Below are 25988 nucleotides of genomic sequence, written 5' to 3'. Positions count from 1 at the left end.
TTATAAACAAAATTTTGTTTTGTCAACTATTTACTTCCTTCATATTAACATTTTGCAAGTGTTGAACACATTGGTTTCGTGATTATTCAACAATTATCATGTTTTTTGAAAAGAACACTGAAAATTATTTTTAAGATGAGTGAAATTTGAAAAAAAACTGTTAAAACATATCAAAGGGACACAATCAAAGTTGTGTAAATCACACAGATTCCTCTGTAAATTACTAGGGTATCATCAGCCCAGTAGTCAGCACTTCTATAATGACATGAATTATAATTGATATGGTCAAAATTATAAATTAACTGTGTACAAAAATTTGAATTGTACAAAATACTAACGATTTTCTACCGCAGGAATAGATTACCTCAGCTGTGTTTGGAAAAACCTTTCTGAATTTTGGTTCCTCAATGCTCTTCCACTTTGTACTTTATTTGGCATTTCAACCATTTTTATTTGAATGTCACTGATGAGTCTTTTGTAGATGAAACATGTATGTGGCATTCAAAATCAGAAGCCTGATATCTTTGATTGGTTTGTTTTATATACAATTACTGAATTTAAAGTAGTTCCCTTTAATGCCAGCAGATCAGTAAATGTTTTAGAAAAAAATAACCAAATTAAGCTTACACAATAGCTTCCTGTTAAAATACAAAACAATACATTATTGACCAACTGAACAATGTTTCGAAATAATTATTTATAACAGACATGAAATAACTGGACCTGGATGGTAAGAATTATTTTGTTTTTGTACTACACACACTTCACACTAAAACCTTTTACTAAAGCAAATAGTTAAATTGTTTTACCAGTTGATCAATTTGTAGAGGTGAATACAAACTGCGATTGGGTAAAATTTTTTAAGCAATTTGTATAGTAATTGGCCAAAGCCTTCTGGAAAAGCACTGTAATAAACGTTACTTACTGTTGTTTTGTACATACTAGTGTTTTTGTTATCTTTCGTAACTTTTTGTTAGATGTGCCTTTTGTATGTTCACAGTTTAAGATTGAATAGAACGGGAGGTTGCAAATAAAGAAATAGTCTAACCTAGTCAAATGATCGTGTACCTGTTTAAGTCAATTACCTTGTTTATCATATCGTAACGCGTATTGTTATATTAGGCAAAAAAGCGTGGATGGCAGATGTTATTTAGTTCTCTGATAAATTTATTGTCTAGTTTTCTTGAAAAAAGATTTAGAATTTGACTATCAGTAAAAAAACTGTCAATAGTTCAACACTGTATGTTGACCCCTGAGATAAGTTTGTTCTTATAGTGTATTTTCTTGCTAACGTAAACACCACATATTATATTATTTAAGTTCAATTAAACTTTTTCCACTTGCCTTCACTCTAACGTCTAAAGTATTATCAAGATTCCCTAATGAAAATCCTTTATCATTTACTGCAGGTTATAACGTTTGATCATGGCAATGTTTTTCATAATGCACAAGTCTGGCGGGAAATGTTTCTATCCTACTCGAATCTAGGAAATGACACTAATATAGTTTCATTCGATGGAACACATAAACACATGCATTTTTACATAAGAAAATGCCTGTACCAAGTCAGGAATATGACAGTTGTTATCCATTCGTTTGATGTGTTTGAGCTTTTGATTTTGACATTTGATTAGTGACTTTCCTTTTTGAATTTTCCTTGGAGTTCAGTTTTTTTTTATGATTTTACTTTTTACCTTTGATTTTGAAGATGATCATTGGGGTTACATACGACACGTATCCAGTGGTAAAATAATACATCCGTATGGTGGCTGGTTGAATCAAGGAAACGATACGGATCTTGTCCTACACAAGGATTGTTATGACGGTGCCCTATTCTGTATCGATAGTGCAATTGATACCATTATGCACAAAGGAGGAAAGTTTGTTCATCCGAAAGGTGGAAGCCAAAATCCTGGAAATAACACAAAGGTTTGTCTTAATGAAGATCAACATTATGCAAAGTTTGAATGTGTATCTCCACACAGTACCAGCGAAGTAGTTCTAGTTTATGGTGCACCAACCTTACTTTGAAGGTGGAAAATAATCAATTAGGTTATGAATCCGGCAGAGGTACATAGGCACACCTTCCAATACAAAGTTGGGAAGTCCAAAACTGAGAGTACTAGTTATTCGTTCTCGTTTAAGTTGGAAACGATAGCAGGTGTATCAGCTAGTATCGTGTCTGCATCAGCGTCATCATCCTTATCAACTATGTTTGAAAGATCATCTGCTTCAACATGGTCGGAGGAGACAGTAACACGAGAGATAACAGGTTGTTTTCTCATTTATTGATTTAACATACCTTTTGCATAATTAAATAGCATAGTACTTATGGATCTGGAGTATATAATATCACCCCAGTTTTGGTTGGTCTTTTGTTGCTCAGTCATTAGTTTTCTATGTTTTGTTTGTAGACTCTTGTTTGCCATTTGTCGTTTTGTTTTGTTTCTTGCCATGTTATTGTGAATTAAAGAATAAGAAGATGTAGTGTGATTGCAAATGAGACCACCAGAGACCAAATGACGTAGAATGTTAGCAAATATAGGTCACCGTCCCGCCATAACAACAAACCAAACCCATACAACATAGCAAGCTATACAAGACCCCAAAATAACAAATGTAAAAAAATTCAAACGAGAAAACGAACTGCCAGATTTATGTAAAAAATAGTAAAAGTAAAACAAATATGAAAATAGTTTATATGTTACCTAGTTCTTACCTTTTAAAATGATGTATACCGTAATAACAAAGTCGGTGACCCTTCATTATTTACATTATTAAAAAAAATTTCAGAACGTTTTTCAACGATTGTTTGTGCTTTCTATAAAAATGTTCCGCTACTTTGGAAGAATTCATTCAGTGATATGTCAGAAAATCAAAGAGATAAATGCATTTTTTTTTCGATTTTCAGCTATAGTTCAACAAGCCAAAGTTGTATGCAAACTTTTACCAAAGTCTGTGACATAGCTCATTTACTCTAGGATGTTCAAAATGCAATCACATTTTTGTTCATGGATTGATTCATATATTTTCCAATTTCCTATTTTTGTTATTAGTCTGACAATTAAGTATCTTTACGTTTCAGTCAAACCAGGAGAAACTGTGGTTAATTGGCAATTTGTATTTACATGTGAGCAGCTAAACCACAGAGCCAAGTTTAACAGCAACTTGCTTACAGACACTCAAGTCCAAATGATGTTCCTGACGACATTGCTTGAATTGGTTTTTAAACAGATAGCATATTTTCATGCTTACTTTTAATCTTTTTTAAGAAAATATTGTATTTGTATGTACTCTAATAGCATCTACTTCTATATTGGAATATATATTGATATAACCTTTGCCATTTGATACCGATCAATATGTACCGAGGAACTAAATTAAATTTTGTTATCTGAAATATTTACTGATTGTGTATACATTATCAAATATTAATTTTTTACTTATTTGTGGTTGTTACTGTACACGTTTTGACTTATATAGTTTCTTCGTGTACTCTTATTTTTCTTTCATCACGATCTTAAATATCCGTTACAATGACCGTACAAAACCTCTATAATTTTTGTTAGTGAACGTGGAGTTTTGTACTTGTATTCGATTCCTATATACCACGTTTCCATGGTTTTTAAAAACGTTATTTTTTTGAAAGATTTTGGTATTCAAAATATTTATTTTTACCTTTTGACCGAAATGAAACTTAACTATGGCAACAGCATTACTATCAACAACGGTTTTCCTGTGATTGGGCGATAATGATATCATGTTTTGATGCTCGAAAATATGTCTTGTTTTATATTTCATAATGCACAGCAGATGACAATTTAAAATACAAATATATTAGATAATATCTATTTTCAACGATTATACTATTCAAAGCAGCATAGAAATGAAACCTTTCACTGGGGATAAATTTCAATTTTACATACAATCTATTCTAAACGAATGCCATTTGACCTTTCCACGCTGGATTGTCTCTGAATTTAAGAAAAAGTAATTACTCAGATTAACGAGTAAAATGTGTTGCACAACGAAGCTACTAAAAAGAAAAGACAACTACATATGGATATTATTTTTCCCATGATGCATCCTTCTTAACAAGGCTGAAGATGGAAAAATTTGAATTCATCATTTTTCTTCTTTTTTATTGTCTGTTTGAGTTGCTTTAAATCATTGCACCATTTCGATGGAGTTATCTAATTGACAAAAGATCCATTTTCCATCAATTAAAATGCCTATTCAAAAAGAGCTTCTTAATTCATCATTTGATTACTATATATATGTTTATATTAAGAAACATGTGGTCTTTCCACAACAATATCATATCGTCTCTGCTAGCTGAAAACCAATTTCACGTTCGAAACAAACGTTCTACGAATCTTTACTGACAACAAATGCATGCATCTCTCCGTGGATTCATCTGTTAATCCTTTTTGAAAGATGTACTGCAAAATAGACTATAAATCGTAATGAATTTACATAAATGCACACGCCAAAACAAAAGCGGTCGGGTGGGTGGGGATCCATACCTTACTTAAGTTTGATCATAAAATCTTAATCTAATTACGTGCACTTCGTGCACTTATAAAATTTTCAATGTTATTTCTCAAATATAAGTAAGGTTCAATAATGTATGTTCAAAGTTTGTTAATTCTTTATGTATATACACTATATTACACTATGTACCAATAGATTTATCAAATTGCTTTGTTTTTTTTGTTATGTTATGTTTTGATTTTTTTTTTATTTATTCTATAAATATTTATACACTGCTTTAAGTTTTCCTTTTTAGGTTTCTGTGTAAATCACAGTTTAAGGACAGTTATTTGGAAGCTACCTGCTTCAAATCTGTTTCTAGTGGTTTGTGGTAGAATTTTTCAAACGTTCCCCTAGATCGCCAGTTTGCTGTATTCATAATTTGTTTTATTGAAACTCCGAATGTGTTTGCTTTTGATGTACTCGCAACCCGAGTTGAATGTGGTTTGAAAATTTCAGTATCTATGCCTACAGATTCTAGTATACGCTTTAACTAATGTGCAATTGTACATGATATGGCAGGTTTGTGAGGTTTAATGAAACTAATGAGCAACTGATTACACCAATTAGATTAAAGACTCACGGATTTATCAATGTAGTCTAAAATACATTGAACGACATTAAGATTGTCATTCTCCGGGAAGGAGCTAAATGTTATTAGGTATGGTTGTGAACCAGTCTTCCTAGTCTTTGTAAGTTTTACCAGATTGTAAAAATAATTTCATTGGTACGAACATTCATATAAATCATGTCCAGTTTCTGATTGTCCGACGACCTACTAGCTGAAGTAAGAGCTAAGAGCATGGTCAATTTCAATGTCAGTTCTTTCAAACTCAAATTGTTAACCGACTCCATAGAATTTATAAATTTTAAGACTATATCTACGTCCCAAGTTTTTGTGTATCTTGGAAGAGGGCCGCGTTCGTTGAAAACCACCTTCTTGACCTGCTTAATCTAGTGATATTTGCCAATTTGTCGGAAGACACATTATTGTGAAATGCTGAAATAGCTGACCTGTAAAGATTTAAAGTGTTATACTCGTAGCCAGACTAGACAAATATGCAATAAAGTTTGCTATAGATTCCACAGGGGCCTGAAAGGAATCCAGGTCCAGTTCACAACACCAGCGATCCCAGTGTCGCCAGCAGCTATTGTAAGAGGATTGGGTCCCTTTCCTCCATCCGCTAACTAAGAAGTGGGAGGCGTCTCCCGAAAGTCCCATTGATTCTCGCTCGGTCCTTAAAGTTTTTCACGCCACTTGTTTTAAGGTTATGTTTTCTATTAGTTGTTGGTTCCCGCCCCGCGGATTCGTCAGTAAATTCCTCTTTGGAGGGAGCAATATTGGTGTTGATATTGACATTTCCAATAACATTGGGCAAAACGTTTGCGGCCTGAAAGGGCGTCTTGTCTACTCGCCTACTCTTCGTCTCAAGACCCATTTCTTGTGCCATTTTTCTGGCTCTTTTCCTGCTCTTGGTTTTCTTGTCCAGGACATTATAAAAGATTTCTCCGAAAAGGGCCTCTCCGGACTCAGTTAACATGTTTGATTATGCGACAAAGTTTGTTTAGCTTGTTTCATGCCTTTCAGAACTTTGACTATGAAATTTATTCTTCTTTCGTAAAGATATGCAACTATTACTTGCCCACCAGGAGGACTGTTCGTTTAATTAAATTCAGTACTTCTGTAACGGACATCTCGGATTTTTCTCTCCAGTGATTTGCTCCATCGATTTCTTTCTACATTTTGAAAAGAGGACCCTTTATTAGAGCTACTTTCTTTTGATGGAATTTCAAACTGTTATCATGCGGTTTCATGAATCGCCAAGCCTTGCGATTTCCTATCAAGTCTTCAATGAACTCGTCGTTTGAAGGAGGCGAGAGTATGGCGTTTGAAGGTACGGGTGAATCACCAAGAACATTTTTCTTCAAGCAACTTTCACTCACGTAAGTACTTGAATACTTCTGCACATACCTCGCCATACTGCCAGTCATTACTAATTCGGAATCCTTGTTCAAAGTATCGAATCTCTCACAGTCCGATTCGTCATCAGATACTCCTGATTTGGCATAATCGCTTCTGCGACTTTTCGGTTTCATAATTTCTCCGTCTTCAGCTTCTGAGCCCGAAATACAATCTTTTTCGGAGCTATGCTCCTCATATGGGTCGGTTTCTGAATCGTTATCTGAGGATTCTCTTAAGTATTTGCTTGTACGAGTCTTTTTTGGAATTTTATATCCTTTTAGACATTTTTTGCAATCTTGGCCTGTAGCATGGTCTGCCGTAGCAGACAATGCATATTTGCGGACTTCTGTCCCTAAATCATGATATCCATAGATGATCTTCTCTTTGCACTTTGTGCCAATTAGAAGAAATTATTCGCGTTAGAAAAAGTTTGAAACCGTTGATGTTGATCGATTTAAATTTTGAATTAAAAAAAGTTGTCTTTCATTAATGAAAACCGATGGAAGAAGGATGCATCATGGGAAAAAGTTTCTGATGAGGCTTAGCTTTGAAAGGATCTATATGGGGAATTCAGAAAGAATACATTATTAAACCTTACTTAAGTTTGAGAAATAAAATCTTAAATTGAATGCTGAAAAAAATATTTAAACCAAAACGCAAAAGTTACAGCTCTTTCCATACATTATTCAAAATTTGAGTATACATTTTGTACATAAAGGATAATACGAAGTAAATTGGCATTGGCCGAGAGGGTAAGGATGAGTTTGAGAATTTTATAAATTGAAAAATCAAATATATTTATTGAAGCTAGATGCATGCACATGTGAAGTACACATAAATAACCGCTACCATTTAACATGCTAAAATCCATTTGTTTCTTAACTATAAACCATTAAAATGCCTTTCTCTACACAGTTTATTTCAAGTTGTTATGTTTAACACAAAAGAGAGGTGAAAGATATCAAAGGGACAAACTCATAAGTCGAAAAAAAAATTGACAACGCCATGGTTAAAAAGAACCAAAAGATAAACAATAGTATACAAAACACAACACAACACAACATAGAAAACTAAAGACTAAGCAACACAAACCCAACCAAAACTGGGATTGGTCTAAGGTGCTCCGGAAGGGTAAACAGATCCTGCTCCACATGTGACACCCGTCGTGTTGCTCATGTTAGTAACTGTATTATCTTTTAATTTTTCTCAAAGGTCAGAATTGTCGGTAATGTTAGAATTTTCACAATCATATTGATGAAATTTGGTATGACCGAAATGCTGATATATTGATTCCTTAAAAAATACGTCCTAATCTAAATGGTTCGTTTATCTTTTTAGAGATAAGTATTCAAAATAATATATATTACCTTTATATACAATTTCAGAGAGCAGGAAATACATTATATGATCTAGAGTATAGTTATTAATTAATATATTTAAAAAAATATATATTTCAAAATATGATTTAGTTACTTTTTTCGTACTAATTCATTGTAATGTTGATCAGGTACACATGTATTTCGCATGTGATATTTCATATATGCTTATAATGTTTTCAATACTAAATATTAAAATTCATAAGTTATTGATTTGAGATTTATTTTTCCATCTTTACAGGAATATCTCATCAACGATACCAGTCTTATAGCTATATATAGTTTGGTGGCCTTATTTTTGTATTGGGTCATTATTTAAGGCAACCTTATGGTGTTTTGTTGTTTTATTTGACGTAATAATTAGTTCAAAATATTGAAGTATGATTTACATTTTCCTGTAAGAATAAATACTTTTTTTCATTAAAATAACATAAGGAGTAGTGATAAGATATGATAAGAGCAATTGAAATGACACCCTTTTTAAAATAATGTTCATTGTTTTTGATAAATAGACAAGATCATTTTTGTAGTTTAGAGAACTATAGTGTATTTGTGATAATGTAACATTGACTTATTTGTCACAAAAAACATTTTATATATGCATTTTATTAATTAAATATACACAACAGCTTATCCATCTCTTGTCGACAAATATTTCTTTCAGTAGGCACGTTCATAATATCAAATATCAATTAGAAAAGATAAAAAACAGGCATAAAATAATGAATAGATAGAGCAATAATTCGAAAGGATTGTATATTGATGTCGATTCGCAAACAGATCGACAGAGAAAAAAGCAGTACACATTAAAACAAAATTTAAACACACACAAAAAGTATGAGAACTTACATCTGAAGCCTGGTGAATCTTTCGATTGGCTACACACAACATGAACAACACAAACTGTTTCATTGCAATGGAAAATAAGTGGTATGTTGTATCATTTCATGACATGAAATACTTGTACAAAGTTGACAAAACAATTATGAAAGGAACAAAGGTTCTGTTTAATGAAATAGACAATTATTCAAAGTAATCCGGTTTATGGCATATCAACGTATTTAGTTTACTTCAGATGAACAACACGACGGGTGTAACTATTGAAACAGAAAATTACTGACACACGTCAATATATGGCGGGGTTGAATTAGTTTTTGTTTATGTCCTAACCTTTGCCTTCAATGCCAATCAGACGAATAACAACAAAAATTAATAAAAACACAAAGTCAAGCACAAAGTCAAGCACAACAATAATAAACAAGACCATATTGAAAAATGCTCGCACCAATATCTTTTGTTTTCCTATTAAAGAAACATGCACACATGCCATTTTCAAATATCTAAACAGAATTTTTTAGTATTTTATTGAACGTTTGTTAATACATCTTGACAGCCATTCTTATAATAACTTCAATTAGTTTGAAAACATATTAAATCAAAAAAGTATTACTAAAATAATGAACTCCAAGGCAAATTCAATAAGGATAAGTCAATAAAAACTTTGACTGATTTCTTTTACTCAGTCTACTAAATCTAAGCAATAATTCTGATTACACTTTGAAAGAATTACATGCATGTTATTATATCGTACGTAAACAAAGTCATAGGGGTATAAAGGTATCACATTGGCAGTCCTGTTTATTATGTCTGTCCGTCTGTCTATGTGTAGTTTCAGTACAATACTTCTCGACCCTTTTCTGTGTTAACCTTCATCAGGAACGCTCTTATCCAAAAACTGAAAGCCAAGAATGTATAATTACACGCGAAGAGCTATAAGACTAAACTTATATTAAGGAAACTTATACACATTTGCAGAATCCTACAGGAGGATGTGCACAAAAGAATATGATTCCGGGATTACATGTTCATAGAGGGATAATAAGATATATAGGATTGTTGGTCGGGGTTACCTTTTGTCTGCTCACTCACAGTTCCAGTTGATCCTGAAATTTGCTAATTCGAAACATATTTTACATAAGACGACGAACAACTAATAAAAAGAAATGGTGGAAAACTGTTAGAAAGGTCATGAAAATAGACAATTTAATTGCAACATTTGATACAAAAACTTACATACTATCTTAATTAATGCCTTAATCCAAATAACGAAAAGAAATGTTATAGATAAATAGAGAAAAAGTCTATTTTGCACAATTATCGAATGTAAATTTGAGATGTCATTTTGGAAACTACTTCTTAAAATGTTACGTTTTGCATGCTACGTTTGGTAGAAACATGCATAATTAAGTTTCCCAAACGAAGTTTGGGAAGACTTATTAGTTTTGCTCAGTTCTTCTTATTATTATTATTATTCTTCTTCTTCCTCTTCCTCTTCCACCGCTTTTAAATTTGAACTTGTCCGCACCCGTTCTCCAAAACCGCTTGTCAAATTAACTTAGGGTTTCACAATATGTTAGACTAACATGTCTAGTGGTGCAATCAGGGTTTTGTTTGTGCAATAGGGTTTGTAAAGGGGTACTTTGAGGGGCAAAAAGAAAAGACGGTTTTACTATAGAACCCTACGGGATTTTATTTTTTTAAATTTTCAAATGATTATAAATTGAAAACCGTTTGTGATAGACACAATCTTTTTAATTGAAAATGTTCTAAATGATAAAGCACATTAAATGAAATGCAAGGTTAGTCCCCAGTGGTCACCCTCACCCCCTGCCATTTAAGAAAGTTCTAATAACTTGTAGGTGGTCAAGATCCCCAACCTTAAACCATATATATTCTGGTTTGTCATGCTAAGATGGTTTGAATGATATACAGGGTTAGTCCCCAGGGGTCATCCCGACCCCCTGCCATTTGAAAAAGTTCTAATATCTTGTAAATGGTGGAGATCCCCACCCTAAACCATATATATTCTGGTTTGTCATGAAAAAGCACATCAAATGAAATACAGAATTAGTCCCCAGGGGTCACCCCCACCCCCTGCCATTTAAGAAAGTTCTAATATCTTGTAAGTAGTCAAAATCCCCACCGCTAAATCATATATATTCTGGTGTGTCATGCTAAGATGGTTTGAATGATATACAGGGTTAGTCCCCAGGGGTCATCCCGACCCCCTGCCATTTGAGAAAGTTCTAATATCTTGTAAATGGTGGAGATCCCCACCCTAAACCATATATATTCCTGTTCGTCATGTCTTGAACATTTAAATGACGTATAGGGTCAGTCCCCAGGGGTTCCCCCCACCCCCAATGTTCTAGTATCTTGTAAATGGTCGAGATCCCCACCCCTAAACCATATATGTTCTGGTTTGTCATGTGAAGATGGTTTGAATGAGATACAGGGTTAGTCCCCAAGGGTCATCCCGACCCCCTGCCATTTGAGAAAGTTCTAATATCTTGTAAATGGTGGAGATCTCCACCCCTAAACCACATATATTCCTGTTCGTTATGTCTCGAACATTTGAATGACGTATAGGGTCAGTCCCCACCCCTCACCCCCAATGTTCTAGTATCTTGTAAATGGTCCAGATCCCCACCCCTAAACCATATATATTCAGGTTTGTCATGCAAAGATGGTTTGAATGATATACAGGGTTAGTCCCCAGGGGTCATCCCGACCCCCTGCAATTTGAAAAAGTTCTAATATTTTGTAAATGGTCGAGATCCACACCCCTAAACCATATATATTCCTGTTTGTCATGTCTCGAACATTTGAATGACGTATAGGGTCAGTCCCCAGGGGTTCCCCCCACCCCCAATGTTCTAGTATATTGTAAATGGTCGAGATCCCCACCCCTAAACCATATATATTCAGGTTTGTCATGCCAAGATGATATGAATGATATATAGGGTTAGTCCCCAGGCATCACTAATGCATATAACTTTACTGGACCAAATCAATTTTCACTTGACTTTGCTAAATGTCAGGCGATCCTGGGAATTACGGATTATGGTAGCTTCGTTTGGGAGACTTCGTAACAGCATCCTGTTACAATCATTTCTTGTTAATCTGACAAATTGTCAAGATTAAAAGAAAATTGATAAAAAACCTACCATAAGCTGTCCTTGAGACAAGTTTTTGATTAATTTCATTGCAAAAAAATTGAAAAAAAAAGCAAAGAGCTGTGTTTAGTATATTTGAAAGTATCATCAGCTCAGTAGTCAGTACTTTGGTACTGATATGGTTTATAACAAAACTTTCATAAATTGTCCATTAATTAATTGAGAAATTATTAAGAAACTAAGGTTTCAACTCCCTAAGGCAAAGTTGACATTAGATGGATTTGGCTATTATTTTAGGTCCATTTTAGTCACATAGCTCGTCAACTGTTTCGGTTCTAAAATATTTGGTTTTTTAATATTCAGCTTTGAGCAGTCCTGATGTAGATGAATGCAGAAAAGCGCTTCGGACGCATGACATGCATAAAGTGTTGTTTTGAAATTTGTGTTCAAATAGGTTGTTAGAAATTACTCAGCACCGATAAAATGTATCTGTATTTTATTAATGAATGCGTTCATTATTCAAAAAGTAGAATCAATACTACATATATTAATATTCAAATAGACCCATTACACTGTTATTTCAAGAAATCTGTCAAAATAACTTGTTTTCTTTCAGTATGTACTAGATAAATATGAAATATGCCCCATTTTAAGCCAGGTACCCCCATAAGCATGGAAATCTGGTAGCTAGTCAGATATGTCCATACACATGTTTTATCGACCAATATGGGTATATTCAGTTCGGACATCGTCTTTAGTCAATATTCTTTCATCTTGTCAATTGACTGATATGATTAGGCTCTATTATATCATGCATATATCATTACTTTGAAATACTTAAATTTACTTGATTATGATTACTTTGAACCAATTCAATTTACTAGGATTACTTTTTATATTGATAGGTATTACTTAGGAATACTTATAAAAAATACCCGTAATTACTTATAATTAATATCTAAAAATTACTTGAATTCACTTAGAATTATCAAACAGAATTACTTGAAATTACTCCATATATTACTAATAATCACTTTTACAATGTATATTTCAATTACTAGGAAATACTAATATTGATTATTCCAAATTGCTGAAATGGATTACATAAAATATCTACTCATTACTACGAAATGAATTACTATATTATACTAGTCATCATTGATAATAACTACCCATGATCAATAAGTTTAACAAGTTTAATCCTTAGTTTGGTTACTAATCTTTTTTGGGGTAATTCAAAGAAATTGTTTTTTTAATAGTGTAAAGCAATTTTTGCGAAACATTAATCCATTCCTAAATTTTGCAACCCGATACTATTTCAAAGATTTGCCGGAATAAATAATACAGTTTGCAACACGTTTTTTTTTAATTGAAAATGATGGTTGTTTCTTTGAATGGCTCTTTTTAGTATTTAATTCCTATAACCATGCTAAAAGTTAAATCAGAGGGTTTCGTTCAAATCTTACATTTTTTTATATGAAAATTAAGTAAGAAAAAAGCAACATAATTATTGCATACAAGTTCAATTTGGCATTTCAAGTCTTTTTCACATTCAGATATATTGATGATGTTCTTTCCATTAACAATCCAAACTTTTATGATTGGGTTCCATAAATATATCCGCCAGAACTAGAAATCATCATAAATTTCCCAACTTATTCGGTATTCAAGAGCTTGCAGCTGCTACTAAGACCAGTGTCTAAGCAGAAAGTTGATGAATCCGGGCTATGTCAAAGAACATATCGTCCTTTTTCTAAAAAAGTTCATCGGAAGATACCAAGGCCCTGTTGATAAATATTCCGTATCAACTTCACAAATAATACATGATGGTCTTGAAGTATAGATTCTGGGTACTGACGTTGTTTATCATCTTAATTACCTGTTATAGTGATCTTTTTTTGTCTTTACATATTTTTAACCTTTACTGTTTAGTCCATTTTTGGTATATACTTTTGGCGCGGCTAGGTATTTATATATCCCGCTATTGTGTTATTGTGCTATGGTCATTTTTGTATTCTTGTCTTTCATTTTTGCTTATGTGCTTTGTCTATAGCGTGTCTTTATGCCATTTTGTTTTTCTTTGTTGAAATAGTTATGATATTTAATAGTGTGTCTTTCTATGTTGTGGTGTTACACTGTTGTTTCAGGTAGGGTGAAGGTTGGCGCCTATTAAAACGTTTAAACCCGCTGCATTTGTTTGCACCTGTCCTAAGTCAGGAACCTGATGTTCTGTGGTTGTCGTTTGTTGATGTGGTTCATGGGTGTTTCTCGTTTCTCGTTTCTCGTTACTCGTTTTTCATATAAATTAGACCGTTGGTTTTCCTGTTTGAATGGTTTTACACTAGTCATTTTGGGGCCCTGTATAGCTTGCTGTTCGGTGTGAGCTAAGGTTTCGTGTTGAAGGCCGTACTTTGACCTATAATGGTTTACTTTTACAAATTGTGACTTGGATGGAGAGTTGTCTCATTGGCACTCATACCACATCTTCTTATATCTATTTGATTTTATAGGGATTAAGATCATAACACAATGTTGACTGCCGTACCCCAATGTTTGACATTTTTACCTATTATGTCTGTTTGTTTCGCTCACACATTGTTGTTAATACAACGGAATTCTATATAACTGTCATACAAGTGAGAGGTTTATCTAGCTAAAAACCCGGTTTAATCTACAAATTTCTACATAAGGAAATGCCTGTACCAAGTCAGTATTATGACAGTTGTTTTCAATTCGTTTGATGTGTTTGAGCTATTGATTTTGCCATTTGATAAGGGACTTTCCGTTATGAATTTTCCTTGGAGTTCGGTATTTTTGTTATTTTACTTTTAATTCATGTAATGTCTTCAAGTAAAAAAAACCTTAACAAGAATGAGTACATAAATTTAAGTGTGTTGTGTTTTGTGTACTGTTGTTTGTTGGTCTTTTTCTTTTCTAGCCATGGCGTTGTCAGTTTATTTTCGACTTATGAGTTTGAATGTCCATTTGGTATCTTTTGCCTCTCTTTAATAAAGTTTGTATCAAACAATATCGTCAACAAAAAAGTTTTTGTACCAATGACTTAAGAGTTTGTTCGCCATAAAGGAAATTAAATCATTTCGATCAAAACTTTTCCTTAGCTCCCATACATGTATAATGCTAACTTGAATTTCAATTCAAACAGAAATCTTTCATTTGTCCAATAACCTTTAAGAGATTTACAAAAGACAGCATGCATATATATTAAGTACAAATATAAACCTTACAATCATGAAATGGGAAATTTCATTGCATATTTTTGAAAGCAAACTTTTAACAATATTTTCGAAAGGAAGATTCTTCGTTAAGGATTTTCGAACAATGCTCTTGTGTTAAAATGTTAAAAATATTTTTCTGGTCTGATTGTGAAAAATAGATCGTTTATGTTGTTTTCAGATTTTCCGAAAATGTTAAATTATTTGACGAGCGAGTATAAAAATGTCCGTTTCTCATTTAATATTAAATATAATTGTTGTCAATATTTTTTGTATTTTGCTCGGTAGCTTTCCAATTTTTGGTAATTGCACCCTGTTGTTGAAACTTTAAAAAGGGAATATGCATCAATATAGAAAAAAACTGTGATTGCCTAAATGTGTGTGGGAGAGGGAAATGTATTGAGTTGTTTTTAATGTTAATTTAATCTTTTAATGATTGGCATTATAATGTATCAATTTATAGATAGTTAAATTTTACTGGAAAGATCAAAACTAGTTGAAGGGTACATGCATGGGAACAGTATTTCGATAAAATGAAATTGGGTGAAATGACACTATTTGTTCAATATATGCAAGTTTAACTACTAAAGCCTCTTATTTGTTAAGAGATTTTTTTTTAAATCTAAACAACATGTGTCAGCTTCAATATAAAACATAATGTGTAAACTCTAAATTAGATGCAGATAATTATCAATATGTTGTTTATTTCTGTTCAGATAAAATATTGCATAACACCTCCTTACAAAATATTGTATCAATTAAGGCGGTGACAAATAACATGTGACTCTTTCGATCAAATGTGCTTGATCAATTTTAATTTGCATACTAAAGAAATGCGTTCCTAAATAAACAAGCTAAGTATAAATAACAGAACTCTTAAACCGAATAATCACACTTGATCTTTCCTTCTGAAAATAAAGTGGAACTGAAATATATTCAGATACAAGTTATCATTTGCGGTGAAGTCAATTTTTAACTTGCCTAGTTATACAGTTAGGGGTAAGTATGATTGTCTCTTTTGAATCAACTAAATATAGAAAACACAAAGCCTATTTAGAAAACAGTCAGACGGACAAAATAAATGTTTGTTTAATCTATGAGATTTATAAATTCTAAATCTAACATGAGATTTAAGAGGAATTAGATGATATTAGTTATATAACAGCAACACTTTAAAAATCGTGTATTTTAATCAAATGTTAGGTGTTTACAATTAAAAAGAAAATGATTATGTTTTTTTGAAACACTTATTTGAACAAAAACATATTAATAATATACCATCGTCTGTCCTTTCTACGGAAGTTTAAAATGGGATTTTGGGGATTTTAAAAATCATTGGCAAAATGCAAAACAATCTTTACTGTACGAAATTAACTGCCTGAAGATTAATAGCATAAAACGATTTGATTTAAATGTCCGCATATTTTATTATTATTATTTACTGTAATTTTTCAGTTAATGGTAACATAAAGGGTTCCATTTTAACTACACCAGATGTGCATTTTGACAAAAATTAATGTCACTTTGATGATGCCCGAGGCCGAAAGATTTAAAAGTCTTTAACCTAATATAAACGTTGAAAAGCTAATAAAACCAAAAAAGATGATCGAAAATAACTTAAGCAAATATGAAAAACATAATACTTGTTAAAAGATGGCGTGGGTTTTGCTGTCTTGATAATTTTGTACAAATTTCTACGTATCTGGTTATATTTTGTTTGTCTTGAGCCTTCTTGATAAAATTTATTCAAAACAAATTCTCCCTCACACTGCAATTTAAATTGATTTACACATCGGTTTATTTGTAAGCTTTTTGAAATTCTGTATTTGATAATTGAATAAAATTGAGAATGGAAATGGGGAATGTGCCAAAGAGACAACAACCCGACCACAGAACAGACAACAGCAGAAGGCCACCAACAGGTCTTCAATGCAGCGAGAAATTCCCACACCCGGAAGCGTCCTTCAGCTGTCCCCTAAACAAATATATATACTAGTTCAGTGATAATGAACGCCATACTAAACTCCAAATTGTACACAAGAAACTAAAATTAAAAATAATACAAGACTAACAAAGGCTAGAGGCTCCTGACTTGGGACAGGCGCAAAAATGCGGCAGGGTTAAACATGTTTATGAGATCTCAACCCTCCCCCTATACCTCTAGCCAATGTAGAAAAGTAAACGCATAACAATACGCACATTAAAATTCAGTTCAAGAGAAGTCCGAGTCTGATGTCAGAAGATGTAACCAAAGAATAAAAACAAAATGACAATAATACATAAATAACAACAGACTACTAGCAGTTAACTGACATGCCAGCTCCAGACTTCAATTAAACTGATTGAAAGATTATGTCTTCATCATATGAATATCAGGCACAATCCTTCCCGTTAGGGGTTTAGTATCATACCATCATAACATATATGAGAAGAACATAACCCGTGTCATGCCAACAACTGGTTTTTAAATAAATGTGTTTAGTGCCGATGCAAAGACCCTATAAGTGAATCAATATTAACGCCAAAATATGCAATCTTTAATGACAGTATCGTAACTATATCCTTTCTTAATAAGTCTATTTATAGGTTTTGTTAGCTTCAGAGGTGAATACTGACATTTTTGTGCTTTATAAAGAATATAAGACTAACAAAGGCCAGAGGCTCCTGACTTGGGACAGGCGCAAAAATGCGGCGGGGTTAAACATGTTTTGTGAGATCTCAACCCTCCCCCTATACCTCTAGTCAATGTAGAAAAAACAAACGTACGACAGTACGCACAGTAAAACTCAGTTTAAGAGAAGTCCGAGTCCGATGTCAGAATAGGAAACAAAAGAAAAATAAACAAAATGACAATAATACATAAATAACAACAGACTACTAGCAGTTACTGACATGCCAGTTCCAGACCTCAATTAAACTGATTGAAAGATTATGTCTTCATCATATGAATATCAGGCACAATCCCTCCTGTTAGGGGTTTAGTATTATACCATCATTAAATATATGAGAAGAACATAACCCGTGTCATGCCAACAACTGGTTTTAGAATAAATATGTTTAATTCCGATGCAAAGACCCTATAAGTGAATCAATATTAACGCCAAAATATGCAATCTTTAATGACCTGACAACAGTATCGTAACTATATCCCTTCTTAATAAGTCTATTTAAAGGTTTTGTTAGTTTCAGAGGTGAATACTGACATTTTTGTGCTTTATAAAGAATATTTCCATAAAAAATTGGATGTGAAATACCTGAACGTATAGGAAGTCTGCATGTTGAGCTATATTTACGAATGATGTCCTTATACCGATGATAAAATTCACATTGAAACTTATTTAAGAAAAACAAAAATAAATAAATAAATTGCTTCAATCTGGTTTCAATATCAGATTTATTGTACTCGATCGTCTCTCCGAATACTAAGTTCAAATGTGTCGGACTTAAAGAACGAGTCGGAACTAGATTTGAAAATTGGTATTTACTGCTTCTGCGCTAAACACACGGCATCAAGGAGTATAACTAAAGACTTGTCGACTCAGAGTAAGATTAACATGTCCGGTTACGGTGACATGTCTTCCTGCGGAACTCATGCACCTTATTTGAAACACGTTCAAGACTCAGTCTATATGTCCAGTACAATGCAGGGTAGATATTCAAATCCCATTAACATGCAATTGAGCTAATTTACATAAAGTAAGGCTAGGCTTAAAACACCTTTCATCAGGATTCGTTAACGTTAAGCAATTTTTGTATAAGTAATAATCATATCAATTTGTTGTTTTTTTTACCTATGCAGTTATGACACCCTTATCTTTATTTGAGTTTCATCTTGATATCTATAACGGTTAGTATAGTGAGGCAGAAGCTACCAAAGGGAGAATCAACACTCTTACTGACAAATTCCCCCCTCCCTCCCCCCCCCGAGAACTAGTAAAGATAAAATCAGTCTACAAAACACCACATTCAAAATCCTAAAGACTGAGCAACACGAACCCCATCAAAAACTGGGGTTGATCTCAGATGCTCATGAAGGAGAGCAGATCCGGCTCCACACGTGGCATTACTAACCACTGTTTATACATATGTATACTTGTAAATTTTAAGCGATTTGTATAAGATGTTAACCTTGACATAAAGTATGCAACATTATAGTCTAATAGTATATTTTTCACCGGTCAAGCAGGTGTCCTATTTTCTACGCCTACGTGCGTCAACGTTTGCGCCGTTGATGCGTTCATTTGCGGCAGAGTTCATTTGCACAAATTGAACTTTGGGCAAATAATTATTGTAGAAGGTACTTTTATTTATATAACACTAGAATTAAACAATTTATTTGCACAACTATACACTATATGATAATAAATTGCTTCTCTTCTTCTTTATCTAGACTTTAGAATAGTTGAAGTCATTGTTTTTTCCTTTCAAATCAAAATAAAAGATGCAACTTAGGCCATTTTTTTATACACAGTTTTGATTTAGAAAAAAAACACAAATAATAAAACCATTACAAAACAATTCCATTTTAATATTCTTGTCATGGTTAGAAAATACTTAGAATAACACCATTACAAACTCAATCCCAATTTAACATTCTTGTACGTGTCTATAAATAAAACAAATCTATTTTATTTTTAGAAATTTACCTGTGATAATATAAACGTCACAAAAAATACGTCACTTTTTGTGACGTTGAACCATTCATGTGACGCGCAGTTTATATTTCGTTTGTGGTGTCCTGGTGTTCTGTTGTAAATTCATGGGAGGTGTCCGTTGTTATTCTGCGGTTTACATGTTGTGTAATGTACTATTATATTATTTATTCATGTATTTCTCTATGCTGAGTGTTCTTGCGTTTGTTTGTACTGTATTACTGTCACAAAGTGTTGTCATTTTAGCGGTATTTTTAATATTGCCATATAAGCGGGAGGTTTGGCTAGCCATAAAACCAGGTTCAACCCATAATTTTTCCTTAAAATGTCCTTTACCAAGTCAGGAATATGGCAGTTGTTATCTACAGTCCGTTTCTATGTGTGTTTGCGTTTGCTTTTGTTGTAGTTCAGTGTTTCTGTTGTTCCGCTGTTTTCCTCTTATAGTTGATGTGTTTCCCTCGGTTTTAGTATGTTAGCCGGAATCGTTTTTGCTGAAACGAATTACGACTATTGTTGCCTTTTTATACCTTTTAAAGGAAGCAATCTATGTTTAGATGAAGCCAATTTGTTTGCATTTATTAAGCCATCACTGTAAGGGAAAATATTTGGGAATTTAGATATTTTGCTTCAATGTTGATTTTCAGAATAGTACAGATGATTAGGCATATATATATAATATGTTTTAAATGGATAAAGCCTCAGAGTCAAGTTTACGACTGGTGTTTATATAGCTATCTTTCGCATCGCATGTATTGTCAACAAGTGTTATGCAACTCTTTGTTTTACACAGAGGAAACAGATGCAGCTATGATAAAACTTCTTCTCAAGGGGTGTTATGTCTCTACTTAGAACATCTACTACAATTGAATTAAATTAAGAATACTAATGATTTAAGATCGTGTGAACAGGATATTTTTCGTTTCGTTTTATTTAACTTTAACATACAGTATTTTGTTAAATTATACTTAAGATACTGTGAACATCGTGCACTTGAACTGTCAATTTTCACTACTATCTACCAAGAAATAGCATACATTTGAAAATATATGCTTAAAATATAAAATAGCAAAAAGTAGACACGCTATCTTAGCCATTTTACCAATTTTTGGTTAAAATGCCAAAGGAAATGAACATATGCAGGTGTATATTGTAAAATTGTATATTGTAGTTAGGCTTACTCCGGCTTCCTTCCCAATGAAAAAAGCCATTGTATAGCCAAGTGTGCAACAATAACAATCAATCAATGAATCAATGTAGTGGAAATAAAACACTTGAGGTCCATTGTTTTTCGTCTTTCGTGGGTTTTACCTGATACATCTTTTGATACAAATTCCTGTACGTAAATTTTTTAGCCATGGTGTTGTCAGTTTTTTTCGACTTATGAGTTTGAAAGTCCCTTTGTTATCTTTCGCCTCCCTTTTGAATTAAAAGTACAACTGCGCTTTTGATTGTTCAATTTGTCAATACATATCATTTTTCAAAATAATTGCGTTTTTAATGTATTTTAAAACTGTGTTTAGCGCCATTGCACGATAGCCAATAGAAGAAAGGAACCCGGCGAAGCACACTACCATTACTCAACACGCTTGGTGTACTCATATTTCATACACATCAAGTTATAATTTTGTATAATTGTTTAGGTATAACATTAAAGATATGTGATATTGTTGTAATGTGTACAATATATTCAATTCAATTCCAATAGTATTGGCATTGAAATTTAATTCTTAAACATAATAAATATAACAAAAGACCGTCTACTTCTTACGCAAACTCCCCGGCAGTTCCAGCTCCGATCCTCATACTACTCTACACTAATGGAGTAAAGGAAACGGAATGGAAACGACCACTGTACGGAGTTTGCTTCTTACGTAGTGTACGTTTCTTAGTTTATTCAATATTCGTCAAAACTTACTCAAAATTGTATCACAAACATAGGGTTGTATTGTGAAAATATTAGTTCACTTTTGAGAATTTTTCATATTAGTGATATTTCACACCAATCTTTTTAAAGAAAAAAGTATAAAGGAAGTTTATTATTGAACAAAGGAATAACTGGTGTATACGTCACTGAGACAACAACACTTTCAAAACAAACTTAATACTGGAGGTCAATATACGGGTGTAAACTATTGACACATTTTTTTAAGGAATGAATGTAATATTTTTTCTTTCTATGAAGAAATAACATCAAAAATGTGGTGCACACTGAATAACCCGCGTAGCGTGTATTTTAAAAGTGTACACCACATTTTTTTATGTTATTTCTTCATAGACATAACAAATTTCACAGCGTTGCTCCTGACGAGTATCAAATCAACATTTTAGTGTTTTTATTTCTTTTTTTTAAATTAGTGGTAATTATGTTGGCAACCTACAATGTGTAGGTTTAGTTTATTGTGTTTTATAGTATTGTTCAATGGAGGGGGGGGGGGGGGTTTGTACGCACGTAACAGTATTTGATTCCCACCACACTTTATGGTTGTACCAAGTTAGGGTATATAAACCGTATTCTGTACGTTATTGATTTATTCTGTTTGAATATCTGTTTTTTTGGAGGACTCAAGTCTCCGTGGTTGACGTGGTCTGTTGTACTGTATAGTATCAATTTGTTATTCTTGTTATATTTTTTTTTATGTATGATTTATTAATTTGAAAACTACTGTTTTGTTCATACTACGCTATATATCTTTCGATCCGTTATCTTATATTAAGTGTTATTTTGTAGTTGTTTTGTATGGTATTTTATGTACCTTTGTTTGTTCACAGTTCGAGATTACAAAACGGGAGGTTTAAGATACAAAATAGTTGAACCTGGCTAAATGGTCATGTATCTGTCTAAAGTCAATTACCTTTTTAGTCATATCATGATGCAATTTTTAATTTCAGGCAACTAAGCGTTGCTGACAAATCTTTGTTAAGTCTCTGATAATGTACTATCTGCATTTAGAATTTTACCATTTCATAGTAAAAAAAAATCTGTCAATAGTTTACACCCGTATATTGACCTCCAGTATTAAGTTTGTTTTGAAAGTGTTGTTGTCTCCGTGACGTATACACCAGTTATTCCTGTTTTCAATAATAAACTTCCTTTATACTTTTTCCAGTTGCATTTAATCTGGTAAATTCATGAGTATTATAAGATTCTTTAATGAAAGTCAACTATTATTTATTGCAGGTTATAAAATCTAGATCATGGCAACGTTTGTCATAAAGCACAAGTCTGGTGGTAAATTTTTACATCCATTCGGCGGTCGATCGAATCCAGGAAACGACACTAATTTAGTTTTATACGAAGGAACACCAGACCATACGCATTTTACCTTTGATGTTGAAGATGATCATTGGGGATACATACGGCACGTAGCTAGTGGTAAAGTTATACATCCGTATGGCGGCTGGTTGAACCCGGGAAACAATACGGATCTTGTCCTACACCAGGATCGTCATGGAGGCGCCCTCTTCTGTATCGATAGTGCAAATGATGCCATTATACACAAAGGAGGAAAGTTTTTTCATCCGAAAGGTGGAAGCCACAAGCCTGGGAATGACACAAATGTATGTCTTCATCAAGATCAACATTATGCAATGAGGTTTGAATGTGTATCTCCAAACAATACCAGCGAAGATGTGCTAGTTTATGGTGCACCAACCTTACGTGGAAAGTGGAAAATTATCAATATGGTTATAAATCCGGCAGCGTTACACAAGTACACCTTCCAATACAAAGTTGGGAAGTCCAAAACTGAGAGTACTAGTTATTCGTTTTCGTTTAAGTGGGAAACGACAGCAGGTGTTTCAGCTGGTATCGTGTCTGCATCAGCGTCAGCATCCTTATCAACTATGTTTGAAAGAACATCTGCTTCAACATGGTCGGAGGAGACAACAGTTACACGAGAGATAACAGGTTGTTTTCTCATTTATTGATTTCACTTTTGAATGAATAAATAGCATAGCATATACGTGACGGATCTGGAGCACATCAGATCACCCCAGTATTTGTTATTTCTTTGTTTGATGCTCATTCATTAGTTTTCTATGTTGTGTTTGTAGACTCTTGTTTGCCATTTGTCGTTTTTTGTTTGTTTCTTGCAATGCAATTTGTCTATTTAAAAATAAGAAGATGTGGTATGATTGCAAATGAGACAACTATCCACCAGAGACCAAATGACGTAGAATGTTAGCAACTTTAGGTCACCATACCACCATAACAAGAGTAAGACCCATACAACATAGAAAGCTATACAAGGCCATGCAATTACAAATGTGAAAACAATTCAAAAGAGAAAACTAACGGCCAGATTTATGTAAAAAACAATAAACGAAAAACAAATATGATAAACAGTTTATTTTCGATTCATGAGTTTTATGTGTATTAACCGATGTGTTACCTAGTTGGTATCACTTTGAATGATGTATACTGTAAATCGCCTTATAAATTACCTTATTAAAAGACAAACTTTAGAACGTTTTTCAACGATTGTTCGTGCTTTCTATAGAAATGTTCAGCTATTTTTGAAGAGTTCATTCAGTAATATGTCAGAAATATAAGAGATAAATGCATTATTTTTTTCGATTTTCAACTATAGTTCAACAAGCCAAAGTGCAAAATTTAACCAAAATCTGTGACATAGCGCAGTGTTTTGGGATGTTCACAATGTAATCAGATGTTTGTTCATGGAATGTATTTATAGATTTACGAATTGCCTAGTTTGGTAATTAGTCTGACAATTAAACAATAAATTTACGTTTCAGTTAAACCAGGAGAATCTGTGGTTACTTGGCAATTTGTTTTTACATGTGATCAGCTAAACCACAGAGCCAAGTTTAACAGCAACTTGCTTGCAGACACTCGAAGTCCAAATGATGTTCCTGACGACATTGCTGGAACTGGATTTTGAACAGATAGCTTACAATTTTCATACTAATATCTAGACTTGCTTTATATTATATTTTATTCACCCTCAATTTTTGGAATATATATTTATGTAAACTTTGTAATTTGACATCGATCAATTCATACCGAGAAAGAACATATGTGATTTGAAATATTTACTGATTTTGTATATACAATGTATCATCAAATATTCATTTTGTACTCATTTTGTGGTGTTACTGTGCACGTTTTGATTTATATATTTCTTTTGTGTACTTTATAGTTTTTCATTACGATCTTAAGTATCCGTAACAATGACCGTTGCATAGAAGTTTTAATCAAAAAGAAAAAGTTTAAACGTCTATAACTTTTATGGGTGGAAGTGGAGGTTTTAAGTAAATTGTAATATTTTTTGATTTGCTATATTCAACGCTACCATGGTTTTATAAAAAAATATGTTTTCGGAAATAATCGATATTATATTTTCATCTTCACCCTTTGACCATTACAATAATTAACGATGCTAAAATCATGGCTATCAAGAACGGTATTTCCTTTGATTGGGCGATAATGATATCATGTTTGATGTTCGAAATTGCGTGTTATATCTAAAATGTAGAGGTGACGACAATTTAAAATACACATATCTAAGACAAGAGGTATTAACGATTGTACTATTCCAAGCAGTATAGAAACGAAAATGTTTATTGTGGGTAAATTCAATTTTTCATACAAACTATCCTGTACGAATGCAATTTGGCATGAGAGGCCATTCATCTACTGAATTTTCAATTTAAAAACAAGTTAATATTCAGACCAACGATAAAAATGAGTTGCAGAAAAAAGCATATAATAGATAAGGCAAGTATACTCGGAAAATTATTTGTTTTTTTGCTTTTGCTTAAACATTCAAATCAGATAAAAAGATGTTAAATAATGATTATTCTCCTGAAGGCCAAATCTTTCGAACGTTTCATGTTTTTGCTCTGCCATCGCTCTTTAATTAAATCAATATTACCGTCTGTACAATAAATCCCATGTTTAAAATCAGATTCAATAAATCTTTAATTTGAGCTTTTTGAACAATTATTTAATCAATGCAAAAAAAATATTAAAACCCAAACGCAAAAGTTACGACTTTTCTTTTCATGTTTTATGTAAACATTTATTATGTTTCGGAAACAAGTGTGGTCACAGATCAGTGTGGATAGTAATTGTTAAATTTGTGTTAGTATGTATTACAGTGTTATCATCACCGAGTTTATGTATTGTTTGTGCCCTCTCCAGATGTTGTTTGAGCTATTTCTTTGTCTTTCACGTAGGGTTCTATGTTAAACTGTGTTAAACTGTGACGGTCATCTTGCCTTTTTAGATAAGAAGCAAAAGCTCAAAATTGGCG

General features: G+C 32.8%; 1 protein-coding gene and 1 pseudogene across 1 annotated transcript; both read left to right on the top strand.

Annotated features, from left to right (window-relative positions):
* The first annotated feature begins 1425 nt into the window (after window positions 1–1425).
* LOC127728928 (galactose-binding lectin-like) lies at window positions 1426–3218 on the top strand (annotated as a pseudogene).
* A 12770-nt stretch (window positions 3219–15988) lies between these two features.
* Window positions 15989–25662, top strand: LOC127729594 (galactose-binding lectin-like). The gene is made up of 3 exons (XM_052237413.1): window positions 15989–16060; window positions 22892–23620; window positions 24469–25662. Exons 2-3 carry the CDS (start codon window positions 22909–22911, stop codon window positions 24612–24614), a joined length of 858 nt encoding a protein of 285 aa, XP_052093373.1. The 5' UTR covers window positions 15989–16060; window positions 22892–22908; the 3' UTR covers window positions 24615–25662.
* Window positions 25663–25988: the final 326 nt, after the last annotated feature.

Source organism: Mytilus californianus, unplaced genomic scaffold (assembly GCF_021869535.1).
Source record: "Mytilus californianus isolate M0D057914Y unplaced genomic scaffold, xbMytCali1.0.p SCAF_2, whole genome shotgun sequence".
Classification (NCBI taxonomy): Eukaryota; Metazoa; Mollusca; class Bivalvia; order Mytilida; family Mytilidae; genus Mytilus; species Mytilus californianus.
This window is presented reverse-complemented; position numbering and strand designations above follow the sequence as displayed.

Coding starts and splice junctions, on each gene's coding strand:
- LOC127729594 (XM_052237413.1), top strand. CDS start 22,909: ATGGCAACGTTTGTCATAAAGCACAAGTCTGGTGGTAAATTTTTACAT. Junction 23,621..24,468: donor AGTTACACGAGAGATAACAG/GTTGTTTTCTCA, acceptor TTTACGTTTCAG/TTAAACCAGGAGAATCTGTG.